At 41.8% G+C, this 18,264-nt stretch overlaps 1 protein-coding gene across 6 annotated transcripts in view; it reads left to right on the forward strand.

The window, feature by feature from the left end:
* Positions 1–18,264, forward strand: part of lpp (LIM domain containing preferred translocation partner in lipoma) — a 147,445-nt gene that overhangs the window by 101,775 nt on the left and 27,406 nt on the right. For all 6 annotated transcript variants that reach the window (XM_077607419.1, XM_077607417.1, XM_077607421.1 and 3 more), the window contains exon 7: positions 3,613–3,724. In XM_077607419.1, coding sequence (XP_077463545.1) covers positions 3,613–3,724 — 112 coding nt within the window. The remainder of the gene's footprint in view (positions 1–3,612; positions 3,725–18,264) is intronic.

Below are 18,264 nucleotides of genomic sequence, written 5' to 3' on the forward strand. Positions count from 1 at the left end.
CAGATTAAGCGGCTAAGATCTTTAAAAACGCCGAGACCAAAGGCCTTAATGGGAGACGACTTTCACTTCTTTTGAGGGGAATTTGACGGATTCCGTCTTTAAATGCATTATTTCCACAAAATTCAGATGTTCCTCTACTTACGGAATTAAAAGTTTTGTAACTTGGAATTTTTTGTAAGTAGAAATGCAGTTTATATGTAAATACCTGATTTTTTAAAAGTAGAAACGCAGTTTATATGTAAATACCTGATTTTTTTAAAAGTAGAAACGCAGTTTATATGTAAATACCTGATTTTTTTGTAAGTAGAAACGCAGTTTATATGTAAATACCTAATTTTTTAAAAGTAGAAACGCAGTTTATATGTAAATACCAGATTTTTTAAAAGTAGAAACGCAGTTTATATGTAAATACCAGATTTTTTAAAAGTAGAAACGCAGTTTATATGTAAATACCTGATTTTTTTAAAAGCAGAAACATAGTTTATATTTAAATACCTGATTTTTTTGTAAGTAGAAACGCAGTTTATATGTAAATACCTGATTTTTTTAAAGTAGAAACGCAGTTGATATGTAAATACCTGATTTTTTTAAAGTAGAAACGCAGTTTATATGTAAATACCTGATTTTTTTGTAAGTAGAAACGCAGTTTATATGTAAATACCTAATTTTTTAAAAGTAGAAACGCAGTTTATATGTAAATACCTGATTTTTTTAAAAGTAGAAACACAGTTTATATGTAAATACCTGATTTTTTTGTAAGTAGAAACGCAGTTCATATGTAAATACCTAATTTTTTAAAAGTAGAAACGCAGTTTATATGTAAATACCTGATTTTTTTAAAAGTAGAAACACAGTTTATATGTAAATACCTGATTTTTTTAAAAGTATAAACATAGTTTATATGTAAATACCTGATTTTTTGTAAGTAGAAACGCAGTTTATATGTCAATACCTGATTTTTTTTAAAGTAGAAACGCAGTTTATATGTAAATACCAGATTTTTTTGTAAGTAGAAATGTAGTTTATATGTAAATACCAGATTTTTTTGTTTTTTGTTGAAACACCGTTTATATGTACGGTACGTATCTTTTTTACTCTCTTATTTAAGATTTTACTTATAATATCTGAAGGTTCTATTAGCTTCTTTTGCATCATTTTTCATCCAAAAACGTATACTAATATTAGATAATTCCCATATTTATTAGTAAGCTTTTTTTCGGAAAAATGAAAACTTTTGGAGTTTAAAAGCCGAACAAAATTCCGAAAAAAATGACGGAAAAAAATGACGGAAAAAATGACGAAAGAAATTATATAAAAAAATTACGAGAAAAAAATACCGAAAAAAATACGAAAAAAATACGAAAAAAATCCGTAAAATATTCTATTGGACTTTTCTTTACATCGGAACAGCTATTTTACGGATTATTTCTTTAAAATGGCGACTGAACATTATTTTTTATTCTACTAGCATGGCGCTAACTTCCAAATGTTTTTAGGCATTTTTGCTAGTTAGCCTTGTCATGAAACTGTTTTAGTTTTCACCAAAAAATTGCCTTAGGCAGTCTTCGGGTTCATACGTTTCCAAGGTATCGGATCTGGACTCCGTATTGACAAAAATTCAGAACCTGGAGCTCGACTAGCCCGCAAATACATCCTTCATCTACGACTTGGACGCCTAAAACGAGGTAGCGACGAACACCTTGTTGTTGTAACCGTCAAAAAAACCCTCGTCTCGATCGGCATCGACCGATCCGATTTGGGATTAAAGCCAGTCGGAACCTCCCAAACGTCTCAATTAGGAGGAACGGCACAAAGGTCAGCACGGACGTCAACCCGAAGCGCATTATTGAAAATCAAAGATCCGCTCGGCGAAGGTCATCAAAAAAAAAAATGGAGTCGAGTTGAGAAGGCCTCACAAAGGACACCCGCGACGCGCAAGATAAGCACTTGTGGGATGATTTGGTGGAAATGTCAGACGGAAACCAGTCGGTTTTTTCCCCCCTCACTCGAGTATGGATTATTTTTAGTCCATTTCTATCGAGGTGGTGCTTATCATTAATAATTGGCTGTGAATGGCAGTGGTGCCTTCAAACGACTGTTCTTAACTTTTTTTGCACCATTTTCCTACTTGAATGTTAAGCCGAATTATGACTGGACATGTTTTTGTGGTTAGTGAGGTCGGGCTTGCAGTTTTGGGGTCGAGGGTTTGATCCCTGGTTGGTCATCTCCGTGTGGATTTTGCATGTTGTTGCATGGGTTTTCGCTGGGGGACTCCAATTTACTCCCACATCCCAAAAATATGCATGCTAGGCTAAAAAAAACTTTTTAAACGTTGACATTTTTAGGGCTCACAGTTCTGGGGTCGTGGGTTTGATCCCTGGTTGGTCATCGCTGTTTGCATGTTCTCCCAGGGCTTGCGTGGGGTTTCTCTGGGGACTCCGGTTTCCTCCCGCATCCCAAAAACATGCATGCTAGGCTAAAAAATGTTTTAAAAGTTTTTAAAAAAAATTGGGGCTCGCAGTTCTGGGGCCGTGGGTTTGATCCCTGGTCAGTCATCGTCGTTTGAATGTTGTCCCTGGGCTTGTGTGGGGTTTCTCCAGGGACTCCAGTTTCCTCCCATGTCCCCAAAACATGCATTCTAGGCTAAAAAAAGTTTTAAAAGTTAAAAAAAAAAGTTGGGGGCCCGCAGTTCTGGGGTCGTGAGTTTGATCCCTGGTTGTTTATCCCAGTTTGCATGTTTTCCCTTGGCTTGCGTAGGGTTTCTCCGGGGACTTCGGTTTCCTCCCACATCCCAAAAACATGCATGCTAGGCTAAAAAGACTTTTTAAAAGTTGAAAGTTTTTTTGGGCTCACAGTTCTGGGGTCGTGGGTTTGATCCCTGGTCGGTCATCGCCGTGTGGAGTTTGCAAGTTGTCCCTGGGCTTGCGTGGGGTTTCTCCGGGTTTCCTCCCACATCCCAAAAACATGCATGCTAAGCTAATCGTATGCTAACTTGTCCTTAGCTGTGAGCGATTGGTCTTGCATCTCTTTGTGCCCTGCCATTGGCTGGTCACCGATTCAGGGTGTACCCTACCGCCTAGTGCCCATAGTTGGCTGGGATAGGCTCCAGCACCCCCCACGCGACTCTTGTGAGGATATGAGGAATGAACAGAAAAGCACCTTAAGTAAAAAATACAACTCCCCAAAAATGTGACTTAGTCTTCCTTTCATTGTGCATTTTTTTGGGCTAACGCGACTTATAGTCCGACAAATATGGTATTCATTTTTTGAGGGGGGTGCCGTAACGCAAGGATGAGTCAGGGACGTCCTTTGTTCCGCGGCAGGACGTGCGCGACCTCCTGGTAGCCGGCCGCCGGGGCCTGAACCAGGGTCGGCTCTCTGGCGGGGGGCCGTCGAGGCGCACCTTCCGCCGGCCGGCGCGCATGCAAATGGCGCGCGCCGACCTTCCGCCGGCGCTTGATTAGCGTCGGCCGTGCGTGCGTGACTGCGTTAATTCAAGCCTTTCAAAGCATACGCTCTCTCCACCGCAAACAGACCGCAGGTGTTGCTCGGGAATACAAGCGAATCGAGATCGCTGTCTTTTTTTCAACTTCTTGTTTGTGTTTCCTTCAGATTCAGAGCGGCGGCGGCGGCCCCCCGCCGGCCCACCCCGAGGACGAGCTGGAGCGCCTGACCAAAAAGATGCTCTTTGACATGGACCACCCGCCGTCCGAGGAGTTCTTTGGTGAGCAATTTATCGTTTTTTTTTTGTGACTCGTATTGTGATTTTCTTACAAGAAATGGTCGTCTAAGAGCGATTACCCGACAAAATTCATTGTACCGTATTCTCCGCACTATAAGGCGCAACTAAAAGACTTCCGTTTTCTCAAGTGTGTGCGTCTTATCCGATGCGATCAATATTGGTTAATCATTGTAGGAAATTCTCTTTAGCATAGCTCCATCAACAACCCACTACTACTACAACAGCTCCATCTAGTATCTACTATAACAAAACCCACTACTACTACTAAAGCTCCATTTAGTTTATTTATAACAAAACCCACTACTATTATTACAGCTCCACCTAGTGACTCTATAACACAAAACCCACTACTACTACTACTACTACAACAGCCCCATCTAGTAGATCTATAACACAACCCTCTTCTACAACCACAGCTCTATCTAGTACAACTGTTACACAACCCACTACTACTACTAGGACTACTACTACTACTGCTGCTGCTACTGCTACTGCTACTACTACCACCACCACTACTACTACTACTACAGCTCCATCTAGTATCTACAATAACAAAACTCACTACTACTACTAAAACTCCATTTAGTGTATTTATATCAAAACCCACTCCTACTACTAGTACTACTACTACTACCACCACCACTACTACTACAGCTCCATCTAGTATCTACTATAACAAAACTCACTACTACTACTACTAAAACTCCATTTAGTGTATTTATATCAAAACCCACTACTACTACTAAAACTCCATTTAGTGTATTTATATCAAAACTCACTACTACTACTACTACTACTACTACAGCTCCATCTAGTATCTACTATAACAAAACCTACTACTACTACTACAGCTCCATCTAGTATCTACTATAACAAAACTCACTACTACTCCTAAAACTCCATTTAGTGTATTTATATCAAAACCCACTACTACTACTATAAAAAAAACCACTACTATTACTACAGCTCCATCTAGTATCTACTATAACAAACCCCACTACTACTACTAAAGCTCAATTTTCACGTTTTTATAAACTTTTTTTTTAATACTTGATAGCAGAAAAAAATCACAAAGGAGTGAATTCGCGATAATCGAGGGAAGACTGTAGTACGAAGTTTTGCATTCCGGAACGCCTTAAATACAAATCAAATTTCAAAACAGGCCATTCATTGAAGCAGCACGAGCGAGCACATGACCAACCATACAAATAACTCATTTTTTTAAACTGCGTTTGATTTCTTGTCATCATTGATTTCTATTGCTAATTATGATAAATAACGAGTGCCGTTCAATCACGAGTAAAACTGAACACACAACCATCATGACATTCCTTTTTTTTTTTCACTTTATGGATTATTTCCGATCATTCTATTCGACTGTATTGCAGGCGGCTTCTATTTATGTCCTTTTATTATTATTTTTCCACTTTTTTTTCTGATAATTAATTTAGCTCTGGCACGCATAAATAAAAATATAACTGCCAGGATTAAACGTTAATACTCTTTCGGGGATTGAACGAGGATTCTCTACGTTTAGACGTGGCTGATATTTTCCCGCCCTCTCCCCTCTCTGGAGCTTCTAATCCCCCACGGGGGTGACGGTGCCGTGCCGGGCAGGGCGGGGCGGGGCGGGTTGGCATGCCGTCGCCTCACGTGCCCATTACAAGGCCGACTGTGGCGTGTAGGTGTAGGATCATATTATTATCACCTTTAAAATGGTTCCCAAGACCTTAATTGGCTGCCTCGTTGAAGCCCAGGAGAGAAATGACCTTCAAAGACCCTTCAAAGACCCTCAAAGACTCGGGTGGCGAGTTGATAGACAGGTCGCGTGCCAGCCGAGGTCACCGGTCAGCGTTGCCGACGACAGGAAGTACATGTGTTGTGTTTGATTGGTTGGAAAAACCAAAGATTGTTCCATCGACAGTGGTTTTGTTGATTTGAATTTTTTCGTAAGCAGAGGTGCGCTTTATATGTAAAACCCGTAATCTGATCAAGTCAAAATTTAAAATGGCCTGTTTTATGTACAAGTAGACACAAAAATGCCAAAAGCAGCTGGTTTCTGACAAGAAATTTGGAGCGCACTAAAAATGATTTAAGAATTAAACTCTAGCAAGACACAAAGTCGGCAATTTTGGGTCAGAGTAGAAATTTTAGGCCTCAAGTGGAATGGTCCAATTTTTTAAATAACGCTTCTCATAGAGCCAGATTCGATTTTTTTGCAAAAATATCACGAGAAAATCTTGTCAAAAGTCTTCAAAATCATTGCGCAAAAAGACAGTCAGCCATTTTGGGTCAGAGTAGAAATTTTAGCCCTCAAGTGGAACGCTCCAATTTTTAAAATAACGCTTCTTATATAGCCATATTCGATTTTTTTGCAAAAATATCACGAGAAAATCCACTCAAAAGTCTCCAAAATAATTGCATAAAAAGACAGAGTCAGCCATTTTGGTCCGAAGCAGCCATTTTGGTCCAAAGCAGCCATTTGAGGTCTAAAGTGGAACGCTACAAATTTTTTTTGCTAACACTTCTCATATAGCCAGATTTGATTTTTAGCAAAAATATCACGAAAAAAAAGCCACTCAAGTCTCCAAAATCTGCGCAAAAAGACAGTCAGCCATTTTGCGTCCAAAGCAGCCATTTTGGGTCCGAAGCAGCCATTTTGGGTCCGAAGCAGCCATTTTGGTCCAAAGCAGCCATTTTAGGCCTCAAGTAGAACACTACAATTTTTAAAATAACGCCAGATTCAATTTTTGCAAAAATATAACAAGAAAATGCACTCAAAAGTCTCCAAAAATCATTGGGCAAAAAGACAGTCAGCCATTTTGGTCCAAAGCAGCCATTTTCCGCTGTTTACTCCGCGATTTTGAAGTCACCCCCAAAACATAAACTTTAATTCCCTGTCTATATTACGGTGAATACTAATTTAAAAAAAACAACTTTGCTAGGAACACCAAAACAAAAAAATCCGCCATTTTGGATCAAAACAGATCATTTCAGCCCATCTTTTAAAGAATTTCCTTCACATTTTGATTCAATTCCGATTATTCTCAAAAACCCATGACCCCAAAGACCCCCCACCAAAAAAAACCACAATTTCCGTCATCGTCCGTGCCAAAGTTTCTATAACTTTCCACGACATTCCATCTCACGCTTAACAAATCCCAATAAACCAAGGATCGTGAAAAGATTAAGACCTAGCGAAGGTGAGCGCAGCAACTCATTAGCAGAGTTACTGGACCGTCCACAGAGAGCCCCTCCCCCCCCCTTCCATACCGTCACCACGGCAACCTTAAGATCCATCACTTAAGTCCGCCATCTTTTTCTACAGCCGTTCCCAAAGCGAGAGACTTTTGCAATTACAAAGAATGTAATAGCGCACAAGCCTGGGTTTTAGAATCGAAAAAGACGAGGGGGGCGGGGCTCCGGGGGCGGGGGCTTCTGACGCCCCGGCCTCGCGGTCGCCGATACCCCGGGGCGAGTAATTAACGAGATTAATCAAAGTGGGGCTGCCAAACCGGACCCAACGGTTGCTTGGCTTTTCCCCGGCAAAGTTCCTCGGCTATCGGCGGGGTCTTTGATGAAGTTGAAACGGCGAGGTCTCCCCCGCCGATCCGCCGGGGCTTCGTTGAATTGAATTAACGTTCCAGATCCTCAAGTCGACAGTTAAAAGGGGGCAACGGACGGTACGAATAAAAAAAGCGGGTGTAAAGAGTTAAGTCGTCTGCGGAGTATTCAGCATCCGATTAGCCTAGCATGCATGTTTTGGGGATGTGGAAGGAAGTAGAGTACCCGGAGAAAACCCGCGCAAGCTAAGGTAGAACATGTAAAATCCGCACAGTGAGGACCCACATTGGTTCGAACCCTCGAGCACAGAACCATGAAGCCGACGCCCAATCCACTCGCCCACCGGACTGCATCAAATAAATCTGGATCGGTAAAAATTCCAAAAATAGTTAGTTTTTGTTCATTTTATGAAGGGTTGTAGGGGGTGCTGGAGCCTATCTTGCCAGTTGGGGGATAACCTGAATTAGTGCCAGCCAATCGCAGGGCTCAAGGAGATAAACAACCAATCGCTAGGGAGCATTTAGCATCCAATTAGCCTAGCATGCATGTTTTTGGGATGTGGGAGGAAGCAGAGTACCCGGAGAAAACCCACGCAAGCCAAAGTAGAACATGTAAAATCCGCACAGTGAGGACCCACATGGGTTCGAACCCTCGAGCACAGAACCATGAGGCTGACGCGCAATCCACTCGTCCACCGGGTCGTTGTCACATAAATCTGGATCAGTAAAAATTCCCGTAATATTAATATTTTTTTCTTGGAACATTAAAATGTGTGTATTTTAGAATCTATCATTTAAATAAAGCGAACGGTGGATGATTGGTTCGCACGTCGGCCTCACAGTTCTGGAGTTCTGGGTTCGAATCCAGGTCGGTCCACCTGTGTGGAGTTTGCATGTTTGCGTGGGTTTTCTCCGGGTTCTCAGGTTTCCTCCCAAATTCTAAAATTACTCCCCTTATTAGGCAATTTAATAAAAAAAAACTTACAAATGCGGCACACTCATGTAGGGCGCACGTAAAAGTCTTGAATTAACGTTCGAGATCCTCAAGTCGAGAGTTAAAAGGGGGCCACGGACGGCACGAATAAAAAAAGCGGGTGTAAAGAGTTAAGTCGTCGGCGAAAACCTGAAAATGGCGAAATCACGCACGTTTTAGCGTCTTTGATTTGGAGTCTTAGATGAGATCGGCGTCATCTGAAGGAGCCGTTCTTGTACAAATGTCATCATCCGTCATGTTTAATCCACTTAGGTGCCGCGTAGGTGTGTGCGCGCGCGGGTAAATTTAATAAGACGGCGAAGCGGCTGTACAAATTCGCTGGCATTTGTACGTTATTTTGTTGTCGCTACACGGCTGTCAAGCAAAAACCGGGACATAAAGCTGAATAATTGAAAAGGATGAGGGGCTTTGCATTATTTACAATTAGTGATGATGCCGTTTTTTTGCGTTTTTTTGCGTTTTTTACCCCCTTTGGCTTTGTTTCGTTTTAATGCGGGAATGACGTGATTGGTCTTTTCCTCTGACTCATTCTGACTTTACGGAATTTTGGGAAAATGGCATCAAATATCACGTACGTAGCGTATTTTTCGTAGCCGCTAAAGAATACCTGAAAAAGAGGAAAATAGATATGAGGCGCTTTTTTAGGGGTAATGTTTTTTATGAGAAATCAGGAGCAACGATGCGTTATAAAACAACGAAATTATAAAGATCAATTTATGTATATAAATTAGACAGAGGAGCAGCCAAACTTTGAAAAAAAGCGCAATTTATAGTCCAGAAAATACGGTCACATTCACGAAATTGGTTGAAATTGTTTCCAAGATGAAACTTTTTGCATGGCAACGCGCTCGTAACATAAACAAATTTAATTGAACTAGGATTATGATGCAGACATACTCAAAAATAAGTTTAATCTAACCTTACACTAGACTTAATTCTAATTTTGTTTTAAATGTTGATACCTTTCTGGCTCTATTGGCCCCGCCTCCACCCTGACTTTCAGACGCAACCTATCGAGGGTTGTTTGCTTTTGTCTTCCCTTCAAAATATTCCCAAAATGATGCACACAAATGTCCTTACAATAGGATAACGCACCACCACTTGCCAACGAGAAGTAGTAGTATACACTCCGCTCGTATTAGCGATCAATTCGCCATTCGTACTGACTAATGGGGAAAAAACACCCCGCAAAATGTAAATACACTTTCTATAGTCAATATTTTGTGGCGAAATCAGTCATTTTCTTATATTTATTCTTTTTTGACGCATAAATAGACGCATTTGCATTTACATTTTATAGAAAATTGGTATATTTTGATTAATTTTAAAGGGTTTAAGGCACAGGTGTCAAAGTGGCGGCCCGGGGGCCAAATCTGGCCCGCCACATCATTTTGTGCGGCCCGAGAAAGTAAATCATGAGTGCCGACTTTCTGTTTTAGGATCAAATTAAAATGAAGAGTATAGATGTATATTACATTTCCTGATTTTACCCCTTTTAAATCAATAATTGTATTTTTTTAATCCATTTTTTTCTGTTTTTAGTTCAAAAATCATTTTGTAAAATCCAAAAAAATATATAAAAAAGCTAAAATAAACATAGTTTTAGATCTATAAAAACTGAATATTCAGGGCTTTTAATCCAGTTCTTTTAATCCATTTATTAAAAAAAAAATCTAAATATTATATCTAAAATGGTCCGGCCCACGTGAAATCAAGTTGACGTTTAAGCGGCCTGCGAACAAACCGAGTCTGACACCCTTGGTTTAGGGCTAGTAACGATTGGTCGAACAAATGATGCGAATTCAACGTAAAATATGCTTCTACTTATGAACAATCCAACTTACAAAATTGCAATGTTTGTAAGTAGAGGTACCCGTTAATATCCCTTCCTTTCTATATTAGTTCATTCAAAAAATTCTCCTCCTCTCTATCACCCCTCCCCCACCTGGAATATAACAGAATTTCAATAATACCCCAATCCATATTCATACAAAGTTTCTCTCCGTTGTCGTTCGCCAGGCTTTCGTGAGACAATTTTTAATTTTTGGTTTCTTTTTAAAATCAGTGCCCTGAAAAATCCAAGCATGAAATTCTTTTTTTCCGGGAAATGTCAGGCGGAAGAGACGTCATAATTTATGAGGCACCTGGCATGAAATGTTGATGAAGAATCTTGGAAGACCACGGACCAAAGATCAGCTGAGGTAATTGGGTCAGGTGGAAGGAAGTTTAGCTGTTTCTTCTTCGGTGGTGGCGGCGGCGGTGGTATTAATAGACCCGTTCTTTTGACGCCGGTCGCCCACAGCGGCCTCTCGGGAACGCGCTTTTAGGTGTTGCCTGGCTTGTCACAAGAAGGAGATGTGGGTGTCAGATCACCCTGGAAAGATGAACTCCGTGCACCCTCATCAACGCACCCCAACAATCCCGGCTTCTACGTCGGGGGTGTCAAAACTCGGATTGGTTGGCGGGCTACGTGCCAAATAGATCGGACTCATTTACGCCATTGACGGCACTGAAATATGAGGGTGAAGGCCGTTTTAGTGAATTGGACATCTATTGTTGTCAAGGGCAGGCAAATAGTTTGTTTTGTGTCAGTTACGGTAAATTTTGGGTCATTTCCTCTTGATTTTGAGGGACTTTCCGGTTCGTTTGTTGGTTCCTGTTGATTTACGGTAAATTGTGGGTCATTTCCTCTTGATTTTGAGGGACTTTCTGGTTCGTTTGTTGGTTCCTGTTGATTTTTGGGGGATTTTGTTCATTTTATGAAGGGTTGTAGGGGGTGCTGGAGCCGGTCTCGCCAGTTGGGGGATCACCTGTATTGGTGACAGCCAATCACAGGGCTCAAGGAGACGAATAATCAATTGCCAGGGAGGATTTAGCATCCGATTAGCCTAGCATGCATGTTTTTGGGATGTGGGAGGAAGCGGAGTACCCGGAGAAAACCCATGCAAGCCAAGGTAGAACATGTAAAATCTGCACAGTGAGGACCCACATGGGATCGAACCCAGAACCATGAGGCCGAAGCGCAATCCGCTTGCCCACCGGACTGCCATCACATAAATCTGGATCAGTAAAAATTAGTGTAATAGTTCTTTTTTTTCTCGTAATATTACGATTTTTCTCTTAAAATGTGTGTATTTTAGAATCTATCATTTAAATTAGGCGACCAGAGTGGTTGGCACGTTGGTCTCACAGTTCTGGAGTTCTGGGTTCGAATCTAGGTCGGTCCACCTGTGTGGAGTTTGCATGTTTGCGTGGGTTTTCTCCGGGTACTCTGTTTTCCTCCCAAATTCTAAAATTACTCCCCTTATTAATGATTGCAATTCCCCTTATTAGGCGATTAAAAAAAAAAAAAAAACGTACAAATGCGGCACACTCACATAGGGCGCACGTAAAAGTCTAACATTTTCTCCAAAATGGACGCGGTGCCCAATCAGTCCGCACGGCACTAAATTCAAGATTCTGTAGATGTCACTGCATGACGCTGACAACTTAACCGTCTGCTTACATTGCTTACTGATGCGCTATATTTATATCGTGAAAAGGTACGGCAACATTAGCAGTCGACCATGACGATGCTGATTAGAGCCAAAATGGCTGAAACGAGATCGATTATACAAAAAAACATACTCAAAAAAATCCCTCTCTAAAGTTCTTATACAGTTTACACAATTTAAAATGCTCAAAAAACGTATAAAATATGGAAAAAACGTGTAAATTACGATACCAACCTAGCATCAAACAATTAAAAAAAATAAAAATAAAAGTATTCTCGCTAATCCTACTCATCATCCATTTTCTTCAGCACGCTAAAAAAAATGTCCGTCATCCATCCGGTCATGTAAAAACAGACACACTTGCGCATGTTAAGTTCCCTTCAAATGTCGTCATTTTTTTTAGGGCTCTTGCCATCAGATCCTTTTTTTATCTTTTTGCCCCGCCCCCTCCCCACTTTTAATCTGCTTACAGGCCCTTTAGTTGTTTCCTCTTTTGCTCCTATTTAAGGATTTCCTCAATCACTGCCTCTTTTGTCACGCTGCGCGGGCATGCGTGTGTGCATTATACGCGGGTGTGTACGCGCATTATGATGATGGGGCTGGAAGGAGGTCAAGCGGCAGCCGGGGGGCCACGAGGGGCCGTCAGTCTGGTGGTGACATGGCAGCTATTGCTCTTAAAACCTGGCATCGGTGTCCTCCCACCTACCCGGATTAGCGCCTAGCGTGCCACGGCCGCAACAAAAAAAAAGAGCACAATGGCCGCTCGGATCGGCGAGTCGCCTCCGAGCTAAAACGGGACAAAAGTCGGCGAGTGGGGTTCTTTTGCTCGGGAATGTTTTTCCGCTCGGTTGGTGATTGGACGCCGGGTCGACCTCGCGCTTTCGTTTTTTGTCGTTCGTCGCTTTGGAGCGGCGGCTCATTTGGACGGAGGTCGCACGGCCATTTGTTGGGTTGTTTTGCTAGTCTGGTCGTATTTGTGGACTATAAGTCGCACTAGCCAAAGAATGTTGACTACGACTTATTTATTATGTTGACTATTTATTATTATTATTTAGTTAGTTTTTTTTTATTTGTACACCTCCGTTGACAATTTATTATGTTGATTACTTTTATTATTTATTATTATGTTGATTTTTTTATTTACATATTTAGTTATTATTTTGTATTTATTGATTTATTATTTTTTGCTTATTTCTTTATTATTTATTATTTTTTAATTATGTATTTCTTATTTTTGTATTTATTTATTTTATTTATTTATTATTTTTTACTTATTTCTTTATTATTATTATTTTTATTATTTTTTACTTATTTCTTTATTATTTTTTACTTATTTCTTTATTATTTATTATTTTTTAATTATTCATTTCTTATTTTTTAATGTTTTATTTTTTTACTAATTTATTTATTATTTATAGAAGCTTTAAATCTCATTATACTTCAAATATTGATATAAATTGAATTGCTTGATTTTTATTTATTTTTTTAATTTTATTATTATTTTTAAATTTGATTGCTTGATTTCCATTCTTTCATTTTCTGAACCACTTATCCTCCCAAGGTTCGCGGGGATGCTGGAGCTTAACTCAGCTAACTCCAGGCACCAGGCCGGGCACAACCTGATTCTGTAAGCAGCCAATCGCAGGACACAATGAGACTAACGACCAATACAATTAGGCGCACAATTAGCCGAGCATACATGTTTTTGGGAGGTGGAAGGAAACCGTAATACCGGGAGTAAACCCACGCAAGCCCGGGGAGAACACGGAAACTCCACACAGTGAGGACCGACCTGGGATCGAACCCACGACCCCAGAACTGCGAGGCCAAAGTGCTAAGCGGGACTCTGCTTTCTAGTTTCTCCGCCGTCGTGTGCCAGCGCTTTTGTTGTCTTTCTCCCCCCCCCCGCTTTTTTTTTTTTCTCTCTCGCCGTTTCTCTCTGGCGGCGGTTCACGCGAGGTGACCGCCCCCACTCAACCCCCTCTGCCCCCCCTCCCGTCGTCTCCCCCCTCGGGCCGGGGCGCTCGCCGGCGCTCCTGCCTCGTTGAGACAGCTCCAGTCAGGCTTGCAAGATCAGCTGGCGTGCGAGCGCACGCCAGGCTGCCGGGCGCTCACGTTGTTGCTAGATTTCATTTGCGAGCGAGCGAGCGAGCGTTTGACCTCGGGAGTGTGCAGACATCTGCATGCGCACGCACGCAAACGCACGCACGCCAGCGCACGCGGTACACGACGGTGGGCGAACGCACGCTAAGCGCACGCATCAAGTCACCTGTTCCCCGCCTCGCCGCTCGGCTAACATGTAAGCCACACCGGCCCGGCCCCCTCGACCGCCCCGGCCCCCGACGGGGCCGGCGCTAATGTGGAGCGGCACGGGGTCGAGCTTCTGTTTGCTGACATTGGCGGACGGATTACAGGCCGGGTTAGCCAGAGCGCGGAAAGACGGCCGACGCCGCGGGGCGGAAACGGAACCAAAGATGACTCGCGCGCGCTCTTTCATCCGCCCGATGTTCAGTGACGAATGCTTTCGCCAGGTCATCCATTTGATTGGTCGTGGAGTTTGGCTGCCGGTTAAATGTGTCGTTATGTCATTGGCCTGAAGTTGGATGGGGTCAGGATTGGGGGAAGGAGGGGGGTCGTGGGGTCGTACGGATGTCGCCGATGCTATCGCTTGATTGGAAATCGACATTTTCAGAGGATTGAAATCTGATGACAAAAAAACAGTAGTAGTAGTAGTGGAAAAAGTAGTAGTAGAAAAAAATCGTAGTAGTAGTAGGAAAAGTAGTAGTAGTAGTAGTAGGAAAAGTAGTTGTAGTAGTAGGAAAAATAGTAGTAGTAGTTGGAAAAAATTTGTAGTAGTTGGGGAAAAAATTAGTAGTAGTAGTTGGGGAAAAAATTAGTAGTAGTAGTTGGGGAAAAAATTAGTAGTAGTAGTTGGGGAAAAAATCGTAGTAGTAGTTGGGGGAAAAAATAGTAGTAGTAGTTGGGGGAAAAAATAGTAGTAGTAGTAGTTGGGGAAAAAAATAGTAGTAGTAGTAGTTGGGGAAAAAAATAGTAGTAGTAGTAGTTGGGGGAAAAAAATAGTAGTAGTAGTAGTTGGGGGAAAAAAATAGTAGTAGTAGTAGTTGGGGGAAAAAAATAGTAGTAGTAGTAGTTGGGGGAAAAAAATAGTAGTAGTAGTAGTTGGGGAAAAAAATAGTAGTAGTAGTAGTTGGGGAAAAAAATAGTAGTAGTAGTAGTTGGGGAAAAAAATAGTAGTAGTAGTAGTTGGGGAAAAAATTAGTAGTAGTAGTTGGGGAAAAATAGTAGTAGTAGTTGGGGAAAAATAGTAGTAGTAGTAGTTGGACAAAAATAGTAGTAGTAGTAGTAGTAGTTGGACAAAAATAGTAGTAGTAGTAGTAGTAGTAGTAGTAGTAGTTGGACAAAAATAGTAGTAGTAGTAGTTGGACAAAAATAGTAGTAGTAGTAGTAGTAGTTGGACAAAAATAGTAGTAGTAGTAGTAGTAGTAGATGGACAAAAATAGTAGTAGTAGTAGTAGATGGACAAAAATAGTAGTAGTAGTAGTTGGACAAAAATAGTAGTAGTAGTAGTAGTAGTAGTTGGACAAAATTAGTAGTAGTAGTAGTTGGACAAAATTAGTAGTAGTAGTAGTTGGACAAAATTAGTAGTAGTAGTAGTTGGACAAAATTAGTAGTAGTAGTAGTAGTTGGACAAAATTAGTAGTAGTAGTAGTAGTAGTAGTTGGACAAAATTAGTAGTAGTAGTAGTTGGACAAAATTAGTAGTAGTAGTAGTAGTTGGACAAAATTAGTAGTAGTAGTTGGACAAAATTAGTAGTAGTAGTAGTAGTTGGACAAAATTAGTAGTAGTAGTAGTTGGACAAAATTAGTAGTAGTAGTAGTTGGACAAAATTAGTAGTAGTAGTAGTTGGACAAAATTAGTAGTAGTAGTAGTTGGACAAAAATAGTAGTAGTGGTAGTAGTAGTTGGAAAAAGTAGTAGGAGAAAACGGTAGTAGTGGTGGTAGGAAAAAGTAGTTGTAGTAGTAGAAAGAATAGTAGTTGTAGTAGAAAAAGCAATAGTAGTAGTTGTAGTAGTTGTACTAGAAAACATAGTAGTAGTAGTTATAAAAAATAGTATGCACAAATTAGGATTTTAATGAAAAATAATCATACAAATAATAAAAACTGGGTCAAAATGACCAAAATGGAAGGACACACAAGGAAAACACACCCCAACAAAACCTGACAATTGGTCACGATTAGTTCATTCAAATATCACAGGTTTAAAAGGGCTTTTGCTAGCTTACTAAATCACGAAAGTGAACTTATTTGACTTCAATTGCGTCAATAGAAAACTTTGCCCATTGAATCCCGTCGCCACCCTGAAAATCCTTCCCGTCCTTACACATAAATCCTTTCCACCCGCGGAATCATTGTACCCGTCCGAGATCTCGTCGCCGCGCCGCCGAGGCCTCGGAGGGCCTCGCAAGCGTTGCGCCAGCGCCGACGCCGTTCGCCGTTTTTCCCCGTCTCGCGGCAGGAAGTAAAGTTTTCCTCTCCTGCAAGAAAAAGTTGCGCTCCTCTCCTCTTTCTTTACACGCCGTGTCTTTGATTTGCGAGGATGTAAGATCAAATTGAGGCGCCGGCGTGCGTTCCCTCGCCGCCTTGATACACGCCTGGTTGAAAAACACACACACACACCCACACAAAAGAAGCCTTCCCTGCCACTCAACACCCGTCCGTCCCTAAACAAACGCCGTCTTTTCCTGTCACCGCGCCGATACATTAGCGATCCATTATTAATGGCCGAGAGTCGGGGGCTCTTTAATCTTTGCCTTTTATCCAATTAAATCGAAGCATTGGCGGGTGGGGAGAGGGGGGCGCGCATGCACCCCCCCAAAAAAAGGGAAAGGTTTTCTTTTCTTCCTTTTCTTCTTTTTTTTTTGACTTTGGCACAGAAGAGACACTTCTGAGGCGGCGGGAAATGAAAGCAAAGAGAGCGAGTCAAGTGGAAATGAAGCTGCCGCCCTTCCTTTCCCTCCCCTTCCCGTCACGCTCGTCGTATTTGAAGCGCTCGGTGACGCTCGCCGTCCGTCCGCCGGGGTGAAGAACGCCGGCGTCGCTCGCCGTTTTCATATTCTGCCCGAGCGCCACGCTACGGCGAATTCTTGATGCGTTACCAAAAAAAAAATTCGGTGATCGTACGGTGTATAAGTGGTTAGTGTGTCAGGCTTGCAGTTCTGGGGTCGAGGGTTTGATCACAGGTGGGTCCTCACTGTGTGGAATTTACAAGTTGTACCCAACATCTGGTTTCTTCCCACATTTCTACTTGAATGTTTACCCTATCATTTTTTTAAAGCGGTGGTTCAGTGGATAGCGTGTCAGCCTCGCAGTTCTGGGGTCGAGGGTTTGATCCCAGGTGGGTCCTCACTGTGTGGAATTTACAAGTTGTACCCAACATCTGGTTTCTTCCCACATTTTTACTTGAATATTTTTTATCCTATCATTTTTAAAGCGGTGGTTCAGTGGATAGCGTGTCAGCCTCGCAGTTCTGGGGTCGAGGGTTTGATCCCAGGTGGGTCCTCAGTGTGGAATTTACAAGTTGTACCCAACATCTGGTTTCTTCCCACATTTCTACTTGAATGTTTACCCTATCATTTTTTAAAGCGGTGTTCAGTGGATAGCGTGTCAGCCTCGCAGTTCTGGGGTCGAGGGTTTGATCCCAGGTGGGTCCTCAATGTGTGGAATTTACAAGTTGTACCCAACATCTGGTTTCTTCCCACATTTCTACTTGAATGTTTACCCTATCATTTTTAAAGCGGTGGTTCAGTGGATAGCGTGTCAGCAGTTCTGGGGTCGAGGGTTTGATCCCAGGTGGGTCCTCACAATGTGGAGTTTGCATGTTCTCTGGGTAATCTGGTTTCTACCCATATTTCTACTTGAATGTTAACTCTATCATTTTTAAAGCATTGGTTCAGTGGATAGTGTCAGCCTCGCAGTTCTGGGGTCGAGGGTTTGAATCCCAGGTGGGTCCTCACTGTGTGGAGTTTGCGTATTCTCCCTGGGCTTGCGTGGCTTTTCTCCGAGTTCTCTCGTTTCCTCCCACATTCCTACATAAATATTTACCCTATCATTTTTAAAGTAGTGGGTCAGTGGATAGCGTGTCAGCCTCGCAGTTCTGGGGTCGAGGGTTCGATCCCAGGTGGGTGTTCGCTCTGCAGAGTTTGCATGTTCTCCTTAGGCTTGCATGGTCTTTCTCCAGGTAGTCCGTTTTCCTCCCACATCCCAAAAATATCCATGCTAGGCTAATGATATGCTAAATTGCTCCTACCTCTGAGCAATTGGTTTTCTCAATTACTGCCAACTAGTGGATGGGAGTGGAAGTGCGGCCACCTATTTTTTTATTACCACCAAAAACACACTGTAAAAAGATCATTTCAGACAGATTTTAAATCGACAAGAAAGTTGTAATA

The sequence above is a fragment of the Stigmatopora argus genome, chromosome 8, assembly GCF_051989625.1.
Source record: "Stigmatopora argus isolate UIUO_Sarg chromosome 8, RoL_Sarg_1.0, whole genome shotgun sequence".
In the NCBI taxonomy this organism is placed as follows: domain Eukaryota; kingdom Metazoa; phylum Chordata; class Actinopteri; order Syngnathiformes; family Syngnathidae; genus Stigmatopora; species Stigmatopora argus.